General features: G+C 52.7%; 1 protein-coding gene across 3 annotated transcripts in view; it reads right to left on the reverse strand.

The window, feature by feature from the left end:
- The window catches only part of Sorbs3 (sorbin and SH3 domain containing 3), a 32,466-nt gene that overhangs the window by 15,400 nt on the left and 3,162 nt on the right, over positions 1 to 13,904 (reverse strand). Inside the window, exons 3-9 of one of the 3 annotated variants that reach the window (XM_021181830.2) lie at positions 12,206 to 12,353; positions 7,939 to 8,083; positions 7,618 to 7,735; positions 6,033 to 6,226; positions 3,975 to 4,038; positions 518 to 556; positions 3 to 96 (exon numbers count right to left, since the gene is read on the reverse strand). In XM_021181830.2, coding sequence (XP_021037489.1) covers positions 3 to 96; positions 518 to 556; positions 3,975 to 4,038; positions 6,033 to 6,226; positions 7,618 to 7,735; positions 7,939 to 8,083; positions 12,206 to 12,309 — 758 coding nt within the window. In that variant the 5' untranslated portion in view covers positions 12,310 to 12,353. Of the gene's footprint in view, positions 1 to 2; positions 97 to 517; positions 557 to 3,974; positions 4,039 to 6,032; positions 6,227 to 7,617; positions 7,736 to 7,938; positions 8,084 to 10,400; positions 10,759 to 12,205; positions 12,354 to 13,904 lie in introns of those variants that run through there. The other 2 variants (XM_021181834.2, XM_021181835.1) reach the window with 2 other exon arrangements.

The following is a 13,904-nucleotide window of genomic DNA, read 5'->3' on the forward strand; positions in this document are numbered from 1 at the left end:
ACCCGCTAGAAGTCTCAGTTGTGCCAGGCCTGGAGGCAGGTCTTTGCGGGGTCCCTAGATGCCTGGGTTCTGCAGAAGAGGCACGTGCGGAAACCACTGGAGATGAATGAAGGCAGACAAGGACTAGTGTTGGGCAGTTACTTTAGGCTGTGATACCCACCTCCATTCTAACACCTGGATAACAGGTTCACAGGGACAGAGGTGGATTCCGGGCTAGAACATGGGCGTTGTCCCAAGAGATTTACGATACAAACTCTTCAAAACAGCTTTGGAACAGGTGATATCCCCATTTCACAGATAAGAAAAGAGAGGCCCAGGGAAACCTGGTCAGCAGATGGCAAAACAAGGGCTCTTTTGGACAGTGAAGGTAGTCTTAGTCATTGTCTACCAGGGGACTTAGTGTTCCCGGAGGTGCCCATTAAAATACTCTTTCATGGGATCGCACCACCCAGGAAGCCCCCAAATCCAGGCCACACATCTCTACACTCCAACCAATGAACCTACACCCCTCACTCACCTTTGGGTGGGTCTTCCAAGGTCCAGTCCAGCTGCAGGTCTAGGGAACAGAAAGGACTAGGTCATCAACGGAACACAGAGTGAGGACAGGGTGCTCTAGGAGCCTGCCTAGCTGCTCCCAGCCTCCCTTCTGCCTGGAGCAGGGGCTGAGGGCTGAGTCAGGGCCTGAAGAATGTCCTGAGGGAGGGAAGGAATTAGGAAGGCAGCCCTTGGGAGGGCTTGAAATGCCTGCCTCTGGCAGCCTTTAGGCCTGGGAGAGCCAAATGGGCGGCAACCACACCCTCTAGGTTCTCCTGCTTATCCCCCCCTCCCCCCCCACCCCCATACACACACCCTCTCCTGACCTCTGTAGGCTTGTCCTGGCCATGCCAGCCTCTCCCCACTTCCCTTCTCCAACTGCACCTTCTTCTCAAATGTCTTATCTCACTCTTTGTCCACTCCCACACCTCCCAATGTTCAGGACTTTCTGGGCTCAGGATGGAGGAGGAGCCAAGTAAGAGGTTCTAAAACCCAAACACCATTCACCCTCCTGCTTTCACCCTCCTCTGCTGCTGGGTGACTGCTTTTCCTCACAGCAACCATACACCATCTCTCCAGCCCTCAGTCCTCTTTCCCAGCAGGCCTGCTGCTCACCACTGCTGCCCCAACCACATTGACCATGGCACCCAGCCTATGGTCAGTTCCCTTACGATCTTATGATCATCTAGCTTGACTCAGTGGTAGCATTCGTCACAGCTCTTCCTTCTGAAACTCCTTTCTCTCAGCTGGCCGCAGGGAGACTATTTGGCTCTCCTTGTCTCTCTCTGGAAGGAACTCCAGTCTCTCAGCTGCATTCCTCGCCTCAGTGGGGCTTCTCTGAACCCACATGCCCTGGGGGGAGGGGGCTCTATCCTAAGGACTGTTTCTCCGGCTCCCTGTATGATCTTGGCTAGTCTCAAAGCTTTTCAAACACATTCAGCCTTGTTTCCACAGGGTCTATATCCATGGGTTCAACCAGGTCCACTTTGAGAATATAAATCACTTCTGCACTGCACATGTGCACAGACTATTTCTTGCCATTATTCCCTAAACAAGACAGTACAGTGTATATGTAGCTACTAATACAGTATTTACCTTATATTAAATATAAGTAATCTGAGGGGTGCCATAAGGTCTATGAGAGGCTGTCTGCAGGTATATGCAAATATGACTACTTGTACCTAAATTTGTCATACTTTTACACTTATTTTATATTTTATATATACGTATGTCTGCGAACCACATGTGTGCCTGGTTCCCCATGGAGGCCAAAAGAGGGCCAGATCTGCTGGGACAGGAGTTACAGAGAGTTGTACACTGCTATGCAGAGGCTGGGACTTGAGTCTTTGTTTTCTAGAAAAGCAGCCACTTAACTCTGCAGCCCCTTCAGGGTTGTTTGTTTGTTTGTTTGTTCGTGTTTTAGAAAAATTCCTTTTGTGTTTGTATGTGTGAGGATGCATGCGTGCCACAGCATGTGTATGAGGGTCAGAGGACAACTTGCAAACGTCAGTCCTCTCCTTTCACGAGGTGGTTTTGAAGGTCGTCAGGCTTGGAAGCCTTTGCCCACTGAGTCATAGGACCTCACCCCATAGCCTAGGTTAGCTTAGAACTCATGGCAATCCTCCTGCCTCAGCTTCCCGATAGAGCCACCACCATGGGGCCCTAGAGCCGTGGCTTTGGGTATGGTGCTTCATACAAGGGACCTGTTCTCGCAGGGAGCCACTCTCTAAAGACAGCTATCTGTCAGGGCTACACGTCGGAACTATCTAGGACTGGAGGCTATCATCTTTTTGAGCACCCCAGGTACTTCATGTACAGCTTTAGACCTCACCCCTGACCTAGCCCATGACATTCTGCTGCCTGTTTCCCTTGGGTGTGGCAGGCCTGGAAAACCAAAAGCCTCTAGTCCTTGTTGTCGTTGTTCTGGTTGACTTATTTTCTAGTCCTGGCTGTCTTAGAATTCACTGCAGACCAGGCTGACCTTGAACTCCTGCCTCGGTTTCTCAAGTGCTAGGACTAAAGTCATGTGCCACCTTGCCAGGCTCCAAATGCCTCTTAAACCTGCTTCCTCTGCTATCTTCCCTGTCTCTAACAAATGTCAGCACCAAAGCCAGGCCCACTCCCGTGACCCCTGAGACATGAAGACTGAGAGCTGTCTGTCAGCCTCAGCTACATGGTGAGTTCAAGGCCAACCTGGAATACATGAGGCCCAATCTGAAAGACAAAAAGGGGGCCAAACGGCAGCTCCATCCTTCAGCTTGCTCAGGTTTAAAGTCACTCTCATGCTGTTCTGTCATGTTATGTTCCATTATCAGCAGATTCCAATGCTATACTTGGAATGTCTCTGGATCTACCATCCCGTTCCATCCCAGTGCCCGGGACTGGGCCACTGCTAGGTGTAGACTGGATAAGAGCAGAGCTTTCCTGATGGCCTCCTACCCACTCCCACCCCCAGCCTTGCCAATCAGGGGAATTGGTAGCCTTGTTCCCACCATCTCTTCTGTGTCTAGCTGTGTGGGAGATCCTCCCAGTCCTCTTGGTTAGAACTCTTCACTCTGCTGCTCAGAATTGCTCAGAGGTTCCAGGTTTCTTGTCCAATAAAAGTCAAAGCCCTCTTAGGAACCCCCAAAGCCTCCCAAGACCTGACCCTATGACCTTTCTGACTGTGATTCCCATCCTGAATCCCCTTTCACCCCAATCCAGGGTTTCCCTGGCTGTGTTTTCCCCGCCTGGGTTTTTGGAGCGCCCTCTGCTGGCCACATTCCTCCTCCCCACCCTTTCTGGGCTAAGAAGCTCAAGGACCTCTTCACAGGGTCCTTCCTCACCTGTTCTGGGTGCCATCTGTGTATTGTGCATCTTTCTAGAACAATGCTCAGTGCACAGGAAGTCCTCAGAGATAGGCAAGCACGGACTTAATGCACACGTGGCCTGTAGAGCGCTCATACGCAGCTCGGGATTGGCTGCATTTAGACCACTGCTCCGGGTGGTGCCACAGCCTAGCCAGAAGTCCAGAGAAATCTCAGGAAGCCCCCAGAGGACATGGGGAAACTTCAGCTGGTCGCTGTCCACTCAACTACATTCTGGAGGCCATGGTTGGCTTCAGAACAGAGAAACTCCTTCCCTGCCTCCTTCCCTTCCTCTTCTCTTTTTTCCCCCAGGCCCTCTTTCTTTTTTTAGATTTTTGAGAGAGTCTCACTTTGTAGCCTAGGCTGGCCTTCAAGTCTGTGTTTCCCCCTGCCTTTGCCTCCTGAGTGCTGGAGTTACAGGCACCAACTTTTTTGTTTGTTTGTTTGTTTGTGCCTGTTTCCAGGACCACTCACATGAGAGCTTGGAGAGAGGAGTCAGAAGACTTTCATTTCGTAAGCAAAGCAATCCTCTTCTATCCCGCCCACAGGTTCCAGATAGTTGGGAGTCTATTGGGCCCTGGGAGGGTGTCTAACCTGGCATTTTCCGGTGAATTTGCTGGAACATTCTTCGATACCAGTCTCTGGGGCTGTCAACACTCTGAGATCAGAAAATTAAAATCAGGTCTCTCTGCTCACTCACTCTTCTCAGGCCTCCCTGTTCACCCATCCTCCCCAGTGACAAACCAACTCTGGGCACCTTGACATCCCTATAGATGGCTGGGGTCTGGGGACTATCTCTGGTGCTGGTGCTGGTGTGTGTGTGTGTGTGTGCATGTGTGTGCATCTGTGTGTATGCAGGCACACATCCCAGTGCATGGATGGACGTGTGGAGGCCAGGGGTCAACTGCACACCACGGGAATGTGCAGATTCCACACACACATGCGGAGGCCAGAGGACAGTTTGCAGGAGTAGGATCTCTGCTGCTACCACATGGATTCTGGGATCAAACTCAGGTCATTAGGGATGGTGGTAACTGCCTTTGTCCACTTGAACCTTTTCACCAGCCCTCTACCTAATTAATTTTTATTTGTTGACTCTAAAATTTTTTTAACATGTATGAATGTTTTGCTTATATCCTTAGATGTCAGAAGAGTGCATTAGAGTCCCTGGAAGCAGAGCTATAGACAGTTGTGAGGTGTCATGTGGGTTCTGGGGTTCCAACCCTGGTCTTCTTCAGGAACAAGTACTCCTAACCACTGAACCATCTCTTCAGCCCCTTATTTTTATTCTATATTAATTTTTGAGACAATGTTTCACTAGATAGTCTTCGGCTGGCCTAGAACTCAGTATGTAGACTGCACTGGCCTTGAACTCACAGAGATCCTCCTGCCTCTGCCTCCTGAGTGCTAAGATTAAAGGCACCACTGTCCCTCAAAAAAAATCTTTTTTTTTTTTTTTGAGACAGGATCTCTCACTGAACCTGGAGCTCACTGTTTCCTCTAGACTGCTTAGCCAGGACGCCATTGGACCTACCTGTGACCCCCTAACCCCAGCTTTGGGATTGTAGACATATATTACAGCACCTAGCTTTAATTATGCAGTAAGCACTTTGTCAACTGAGCCTTCTCCCCAGCTCCTTTTGTAGCAACGTCATGTGGCATGTTATGTCTGAATTCAACGCATGCGGGAACTCTCGTCAGTGTAGAGCATGATGACCCTCCATCAGGAGATGGAGACTGATTTACATTTTCCTCGTGGTTTTCATATCTGTATGGGCATGCACAGCACATTCTCGAGTGCATGTTTGTGTGGGTGTAGGTGTGTTTGTATGTGTATGTGCATGCACATGCATATGGAGGCCAGAGGTCAACCTCAGTTACTATTCTTCAGGCACTGTCTATTAATAAATTTATTAATTTTTGAGACAAGGTTTTTCTGTGTAGCTCTGGCTGGAGCTCATTCCGTAGACCAGGCTGGCCTCCAACTCAGAGATCCACCTGCCTCTGCATCCTCTGTGCTGGAATTATAAGCATGTGCTACCATGTCCAGCTGCGTGTGTGCGTGTGTGTGTGTGTGTGTGTGTGTGTGTGTGTGTGTGTGATGTTTCAGAGATAAGAACTCAGGCTTGTATGGCCAACAGTTCATGGACTGAGCTATCTCCGCAGTCTTGTGTCTATTCCTAAGGCATCTACATTTTCTATATGAACACATGTAACAGTGTAGGGAGAGAGGGCATTTCACATAACCCATCACGTCTGGACCTTACAAAGCAGGAAGGGTCCATGACTGTGAGGAAATATGGCTGGCCCAGCACGGAAGGTCAGGGCCCCGCTAATCCTCTGTGGAATGTAGAATACAGGATCCTTCCCTGCCAGCCATGGCAATCTCCTCTCACTCAGCTGGTAAATAGGCAGCTAGTCTGTGAATGCTAGGCAGGGCCCTCAGGATACAAAACTAAGAGGTATCCTACTAAGTTCAGCCCTTAAAGTGGTGGCTTTCCATCTCTGAGATCTGTACCATATTACATCTATGTGACTCCACACACAAGGTGTGGGTATGGCCTCTGTGCCCCACCCCTATTATACTCCTAGAGATAGAGCTTGGGAGGTCTCTGGGCCCCCTCTATCTGGGACCCTCAGCCCTGGACTCACAGATCGGGGGGCAATGGGCATGCCGCTCTCATCCACGGGCCCGATTCCCTCGTACTTCACCCAGCGCTTGTCCTGTCGCTTGCTGTCCTTGGTCCATGTGGCTGACCAGTTCTGGGCATGCTGGGAAGCAGGTGGCTTCGGGCTCATAGAGGGCCGACTACCAGGGCCTGGCCAGGTCTGATACCATGCTGGGTCTGTGAGAGGAGTGTAGGGTCATTAGCTGAAAGGCAGGGGTCCCCACCTGATCTTGTCTCCTCTGAACATCAACCCCCGTGGGTCCAAAGTTTCAATCCTACTTATTAGACTGGATGATGCGGACTCCACAAACCACATCTGCAGCAGCACCCTGGGCTTCCGCTTGTTTATTACTTAAAATGAATTTTAAGAGGATTTTGTTTGGAGCAATCTGTGTTCATCCCCAGCCCATTCTGTTTTCCTCGGACAGTCCTAAGAGTTTGCAGAAGGGAGGACTGGGGAAGATTTCTTGAAGCAGATGCTAGGGGCATCCCAGTTAGGGTGTGGCAAGGCTGACTCTGGGCTGTAGGGGATTGGCTGGGCTAGGCAGATGGGGGATACAGACTTAAATTTAGACTCCAGCTCAGCCACCTATTGGCTGTTTAAGTTTAGGCCCATTAATTATCCTGGTGGTGCCTCGGTTTCTACTTGTATAGAAGGAGAATAATTTCAGCAAAGACACGGTGACTTCTAGTCTGTGCCACTGGACATAGCACATACAGACAACAGCCCCCAGAGAGGTCAGAAACTCATTCCCCAGGCATGTGTCCTCTGTCCCCATATTTCCCACAGAACATTTAGTTTCTAAATAGTTTAGTATAATAGCACACGTGCTTCAGGGCCAGATGGTCAAGGGTGTGGATCCCAATGCAACCTTATCTACTCCGAGCATCTCTGAGACTGGATCCTCACTGGGAAGATGCCCATAACGGACCCTGATTGCTTGGACCCTGGTTGGCTGGTTTCAATGGGGGTTAGGCTTGTGAAATGTCTGTCCAGTATTGTCCGGTGTTCAATAATTCCTTGCTAAGTGACTGAGGTCCTTTGCACAATGCCTGACTCAGTGGAATGAATGCTCAGGAAAGGATGCCATTTCTCAAAGGGCTGGATTGTACGGAGAAGTCCCCAGGAGCTCAGGGACCTTAGGGTCCACCCAGATGGCAGCCAGGCTCTTAAGCTGCATCTCCAATGCTCTTTTGGGTTGAATGAGAAGCCTGAGTGTGTGTGGCGGAGGGTGGGGGCCAGACACTGGGTAGTCCCTGTCCATTCTTAAGCCAACACTTCTCACCCTCCCATTTGAATTGCTGGCCCTGTTACAGTTCCCTTGGCCCCTAGGGCCATGTCCTTCCCTTGTCAAGAGGGAGGGAAGGGCTGTTATCAGGCGCCTGTTCTCTCTTCAAGGTTCCTTTCTCAAGATCTGCAGGATCACAGAGAACCCTAAGCTGAACCCACAGTTCCCTGGAGACCTTCTCATGGCCTTGAAAGATCCAGTTCCTTTCCATGTGGCACAGGGAACTTGCCCCATCCCCTGCGTAAGGTTCTTAGAGCAGATCTTCCCAAGCAGACCCACCTGGATTCGAGGAACCATCTCTCCTGGGTGGGGGGCAGCCATTGCACACAGTCCTGGGCGCAGGGTCATGAAACTGGAAATTAAGGGTGTTGGAGCCACCATTCCGGATCACTGGCACCTGTGGGGAGGGGCCAGGAGCAGCAAGCTCAGGGCCCAGAGGCTCCATAGGAGTTCCACTGGGAAGGAATGGCCTCCTGGGGACGTTCCTTCAGACTGCCTTCCCTCCTTATACTGTCGATCCACCGCTCCCCCAACCTGGCCCACTAGTGTCCCATCAACTGCTGGCCCATCAGTGTCCCTTTTTCCTCGCTGTTCACTCACCCTTGTCCCCCAGGAGGATGAGCCTATATGGGCTCGAAGGTGACCAGGGATGAAATCATCCAGGCTGAGCCCAGCAGGGAGGCCTTGCATGCTTGGGTCAAGGTTGGAGGACGCAGGATGTGCCAGCTGCTCCTTCGTGTGTACTCTGCAGAGAAGGAGGAAGGAAGGGAAAGCCCTGCTGGGCTGGACTGCCTGGGACCTCTTGACTCAACCCACTGGTGGGGGAGGAAGGTAGGTTTGTGGGAGGGAATTATGGCCAGCTGGGTGGGAGCTCAAGGACCCAGGAAACAGGCAGCTCTGGGCACCCGCCTGCAGGCTGCCAGTGCTGACTCCCAGAGGCACAATGGACTGCTTGTTAGGCCTGGGGCACGAGCTCTGGGTGGGAGTGGGGGAGGGGAAGCCAGGCAAGGAGGAAGATAGGCTGGCCAGGAGCAGGCCTGCAGCCTGTTGACCACCCCTCTGGGGCTCTCCGTGCCAGGATAGCCAGCTCCCCTTGAGGGAAGGCACAGGAGAACTAGGGCAGCTAGCAGAGAGGACCTGAGCACAGAGGACTTTGTCTCCATTCTTCTGTCATGCTTCTGCCCTGGGTAGCATCTGCGTGCACACAGGCACAAAGGCAGTCAACATCAAGGCCACCGACCTGCTGACCACTGCGAAGCAGCCAGCAGCAGTGCCCTCATCCCTACCACCAGGGCCAGGGAGAGCATGGGAGAGCATTGGCAGGCAGGGAGATCTAGGGAATGTGGGCTGCCCGCTGGCCTCCTGTGCACATCTCGGCTCCAGAACACTCAGAGACAGAGCTGGGGGAATGGAAAGGAAAGCAGCAGATGGCAGCACCAGAGGACCTGCTTCTGCCCTGGGGGTGGTGCAGAACTCTGGAGGTTTTTCTCCTGCACACCAACCAACACTCCTGTACCCACAGGCTTGGCTTTGAAGGGAAGGTCCTTCCCGACTCAGAGCATCTGCCCGACAAGCCAGTCGGTTCTGCCTCACTCGGGGGTCAGCAGTAGGGAGCTCGGGGCACCTGGGAGATGGGTGAGCAAAAGGGCACACCCATAGATGAGTGCAAGAGGACAGAGCACTCATGGTTCAGGGGCACAAAGGGATTTTAGGGTCTAGAGAGCTGGGGTATAGGATCTTCAGCTCTTCATCTTTATGGCTGAATGGGGCACTAGTGGGATAGACTTATATCACCTTTTGGACTGGGCCAAATCAGGCTTGTATGTGCCTGTGGGGTTTGTGGGGGTTCCAAGAAAGGACACCAGATATCCCAGGTGGTGTCCTGTGTGTGGTAGGATATGTTCAGTGCTGTGAATGTGATGGGGTGGGGGAGGGCAGGGTGGATCATGTGAGGAGCTCGGGAATGTCAGGACTGTGTGCAGCAAGCGGTCATATGCACAGCACAGGAGCTGTGGGAAGGGTACAGAGGAGGCCTGCAGTGCCTTATCTTCTGTGCTCACATCCTGCTCAGGCATGGACAAGGAGACGAGGAAGGTTAGGGTCAGTAAGTCTCTGGTCTGTATTTGTGGGGATTCCTTCTGACATCTGAGCAGCCTTTTGGGGACCCAGCCAATCCCTGACTTTGTGTGTGAGGAGGGGAGGTTGAGGTGCAGCCCACCAGCTGGATTCAATTAAAGCTCTTACCAAAAAGCTAACCATACAAACACACACCCGTTCCCGCCGCCCCCACCGCTGCTGACTCTCTCGGACTTCCTCCAGGGGAAAGTGAGGCCAGGCAGACTGATGACCCAGGAAGCCCGGGCACACGGGCTGTGTGCTACCCCTCCCTGCCCGGCTGAGGGCTTGAGGCCAAACTGTCTTGAGCATCAGCAGTTGCACCCATCAGCTGACAGGCTTTCCTTCCCTAATGTCACTGTGTCCCACCCTCCCAGCAAATCCAGAAGTGTCCTCTCTGCAGAAAAAGGTCCAGTTCCCCATCACCACCTTGTTTCAGGAGCTACTGACCCTAGGCTACCTCCATCGGCTCCCCTCCCACTGAGCTCCTGGGAATAGTCGAAGTTAAGATAGGGCCCCCCATGGTGGTCCTGGTTTTTCTCCCAGCAGGCTGCCTGGAGACATTTGGCAGAACCTAAGGAAGACAGAGGCCTCCTGGGGAATTGGTATCTGTCTAGCATAAAACGGACACCTCTGCTGAGTTCCCAGAATCCAGGCAGCCCCTGCATTCCAGCAGACCCCTGGAAGAATGAAGAACGTCCAGGTTTGGTGGACTCCTTCCCATCTGAGTGAGGCCTTGATGGTGAGGACGTCGTTCTCTGCCTTCCCGGGTCTTATCAAACTATAGCTCCCCACTAAAACAGGGTCAGGGGGTTTCAAATTCACCTTTTCTGGTTTGTACAACCTCAAGAGACCAGGACACGGAGGGAGGGACTCTATGCCTTTGCTCCGGTCCACGCCAGGCTGTGTCTTGCCTCCTTCCCGCCCCTTTGCATCGCTGAACCTACCTGAATCCCCCGGCGAGCAGGTGGGGGGGCTTGGGGCTGCCCAGGAGGGCAGGAGCATCCCAGCCCGCTTCTGCCTGGAGCAGCCGCGGCGAGCCCTCGGGGAAAGAGGGCAGGGAGAAGTGCGGGTGGTCACGGCCCTCGTGACTGGTCAGGATGCTGGGCCAGGCTGGGCGCCCAACAAGGAAGAGGGCGGCCAAGGGGGCGCGCTAGGAGGCAGGACCCTGAGATGAATGCGGCGGGAGGAGTTTGGGACTTGGATTTGAACTGTGAGCCGGGACTATGCTGGAGTAAAGTGGAGATGCCTGCTACTCCCTCCCTCACTCCCGCGAGTGCCCTCTGTCCGGGCGGCGCGCCACGGGAACACTGTGGCCCCTTGCCCAAGGGGCCGGGCCGTCCAGGAGGCGGTGCCGGGAGGGGCCACCGAAGGTCCCCCGGGAGCCCGCTGGGTTTCCCAGATGCTTTCCCTGGCCCCCACAGCAAAGCTGGAGTCAGAAAGGGGCGGGAGGGCTGGCGGGGGCCACTCAGAGTTTCCAGCGACATTTCCAGGGTGTGGGAAGCTAGCTGCTCCGCAAGAGCCAGGACACAGGGCAGGAGTGATTAACCGAATGGTCCCTGAGTGCCAGAGCCCGGGTGGGGCCGGAATTAGATACGCAGCCCTCGGCCTTGGAGAGGCAGGAGACAGGCCCGGAGGCAGAAAGGCTGGGACCGAGATAAGTCATGGTGGCCCAGGAACAAGGCAACACCCGCTTGGGGAGAGAGAGTTCATGCTTGTTAGACCTAAGCGCACTGACCAGGCGTTTGCAAACTCTACGTATTGGCAAACGTGAGGATGCTCACACACACGTGCAAAGTTTGGGGGAGGGAATTGACCGGCTCCCGGGACGTGCCACAGCCTTGAAGAGGATAAGGGTGGGGCCCTTTGGGCGGGGATGAGGTTAAGAGGGTCTTTGTGTTCCCATTCACCGTATTTGTTTTGATCCTGCTTTTCCGCTGTTCCTACAGTGCTGACTGCTGACGCGGATCTGAAGGACACCGCCCACTGGCTCCCCATTCTCTCTGACCCTCCCTCCTCCCCTCCTCGTCCAGTCTTCTGCTGGTAGGTTCCAGGGCAAATGTTTACTGACAATGGAAACCCTGGAGTACTTCTAGCCTAGGATTCACTGCGAACCCAAGTCCCCAACAAAATCAACCGGTTAAAAAAAACGGTTTCTGGTCCACTGCAACGTGGTGTTGAGTATGGTAAATGACACCACCTACTGCAGTTTGATTGGTGCCTGAGCCACCTGGAGTTATAGTGGTTCCCAGCATATCACAGCCCCTAGCACGCTCACCTCTTATTAGCTTCACATTTTCCCAGTTGTGGGGAAAGAACTGTTTGTAGTGCCCGCAAACAAAATCCACCCCCACCTCCCGGGAAACTTAGGTCAAGGACAGCTCAAGAGATGAGCGTGCCAGAGCTCCCATGGGTGGGGAGTCTTCAGGAAGCAGTTTCATAGGCTTCCAGAGATGTAAACCTGCTAACAGGGCTCTGATTCGCATACGTGAGGTATTTTTAACAGATGTAGGTATTACACAGTACACAGTGTTTGTGGAAGGGGTGGAGGTAGGAAAGCTGAAGGGAGAGAGATGGAGTGGGTTGTAAGAATGTACCTGAGGATTGGAGGAGCTCTGAGACCCTCTTTGAGGTCAGGCAGCTGTATGCAGCCCCTCTGCCACTTGATTATCCACCCATTCCAGGGAAGCAGCCTCCCCCTCTCCCAGGGGATTAAAAGTACTACCCATGTCCCTCTTTCAAGTTTTCCCACCTGTTAGGGTCCTTGGGACTAAGAAGGGCTACATCACTTTCGTTGTCTTCTTTGTTGTTCAAAGATGAAGCTGAAGATCTTCCCACTCCAAGAATCCTGGCCATCCCCCTTCACCAGCAGTGAACTTCTTAGGCTCTAAGGCTCTGACCTGGACTCCAAGATAAATATTTAATGTAGAGGGTGCCGCTGAGCTGCCGAAGGTCCCAACTTCCTGTTTCTCACAAGAGAAGGCACAGTGTTGTGGGCAAGGGAGCTGAGGACTGGCTACCAGTCCCATCTCTATGGGGATGGGGAGTCCAGTAAACAGTCTTGGAGGATGCAGGTTGGGAGGAATGGGGAGGGTGGCAATGGAGGGCTGAGCTGCTGCAGCTCTGCTTTGCCACTCAGGCCGGGGGCTGGCTCGCCACCTCTCAGGTTGGAGCTCACAAGTATTCGGTTGGCTTTACAAAACACAGGAGGCACGAGGCGCTAGGACCGCAGGGCAGGTAAGTCCAAGGAAACTTAAATAATCTCCTGCCCTCTTTTCTGCCCATATTTAGGGAGAATTCTTCCTCTTTTAAGAAGATTAGGGAGAAAAATTTAGCAAGAATTCAGCGACTGGACTGAGCCAGGTGTCTGGTTTCCTGACCCCTCCCCCTAGCTGAGGCTGGCTGCTGCCTGCCTGCCTCAACCTGGGCAGCATCCAGTGGCACATTAGAGCCAGGTAACATTGTCCCAGATAGTGCAGCCCTGGTCAGTATGCCATGCTCTGTCTCCTGCACACCCTCCTGCTCAAGAGGGACCTCCTTCCCTAGTAGTCGGCTGCCTGCACCCCTCCAGCATGGCCTTGGGTCAAGGACTGCCATGGCTGCCACAGCCACCTGAGCTCATGTAAACACAGTTACGTAACTGCTCTGTTTTTCCTAGCTATCTGATCCCAGTCACCAGGAGCCCCACCCAGCCCCAGGCAGCCAATTCTGTCCTATGCACATTCCCCACCCCTCAGCCCCACAGTCCTCTTGTCTTCTGCCACCAACTCAAAGTACCATTAGTCAAGTGACTACCAATTAGTCACAATTAGTGTCGAGGACAGTCTACCATTTGGATGAGACATTGACATCTCTGCTGCAGGCCTGACCTTCCCGTTTAGTAGAAAGGCACCAGCTAGTTCCTTCCCTAGGACAAACTTCAGTACATTCTTGAGGTAGGCTTTCATGTCCTTTTTGGTTTGTGCTCTTAGAAGAGTGTTCTCTTTCTACAGACCAGAAGGGAGTAGCCAAGAACACAACACGGACTCTTCTAGAGTCCGTAACCAACCCAGCAGTGAGGAGCTGAAGCCAAGTCACCATAGATGATATACTAGCACAGATCTCGACTCTGTTTCATCCCTGGGGCCATCTCCTGATTCCAGCTTTGGCAGTACTGCCAACTAAGCTCTATCAATGGGCCCACCTATGCCAATCACTCATGAGAACAGGGGCAAGCAAGGGAGGGAAGTGAAATGACCCACTTTGGGGCTCCAAGGGCCCTCTTTACACACTGGTCTATCTGGAAGTCTGAGGTTTTTTTGTTTTTTGTTTTTTTGTTTTTTGTTTTTTGTTTTGTTTTTTTTTTTTTTTTTTTTTTTTAGTCACTGCAAAGTGAAGGAACTCTAAGGGAAGCAACAACAATAAAAAACGCCACAGGGCAGGGTCAAGGCAGGTCAATGTCGGACCTGGAA

The sequence above is a fragment of the Mus caroli genome, chromosome 14, assembly GCF_900094665.2.
Source record: "Mus caroli chromosome 14, CAROLI_EIJ_v1.1, whole genome shotgun sequence".
NCBI lineage: Eukaryota > Metazoa > Chordata > Mammalia > Rodentia > Muridae > Mus > Mus caroli.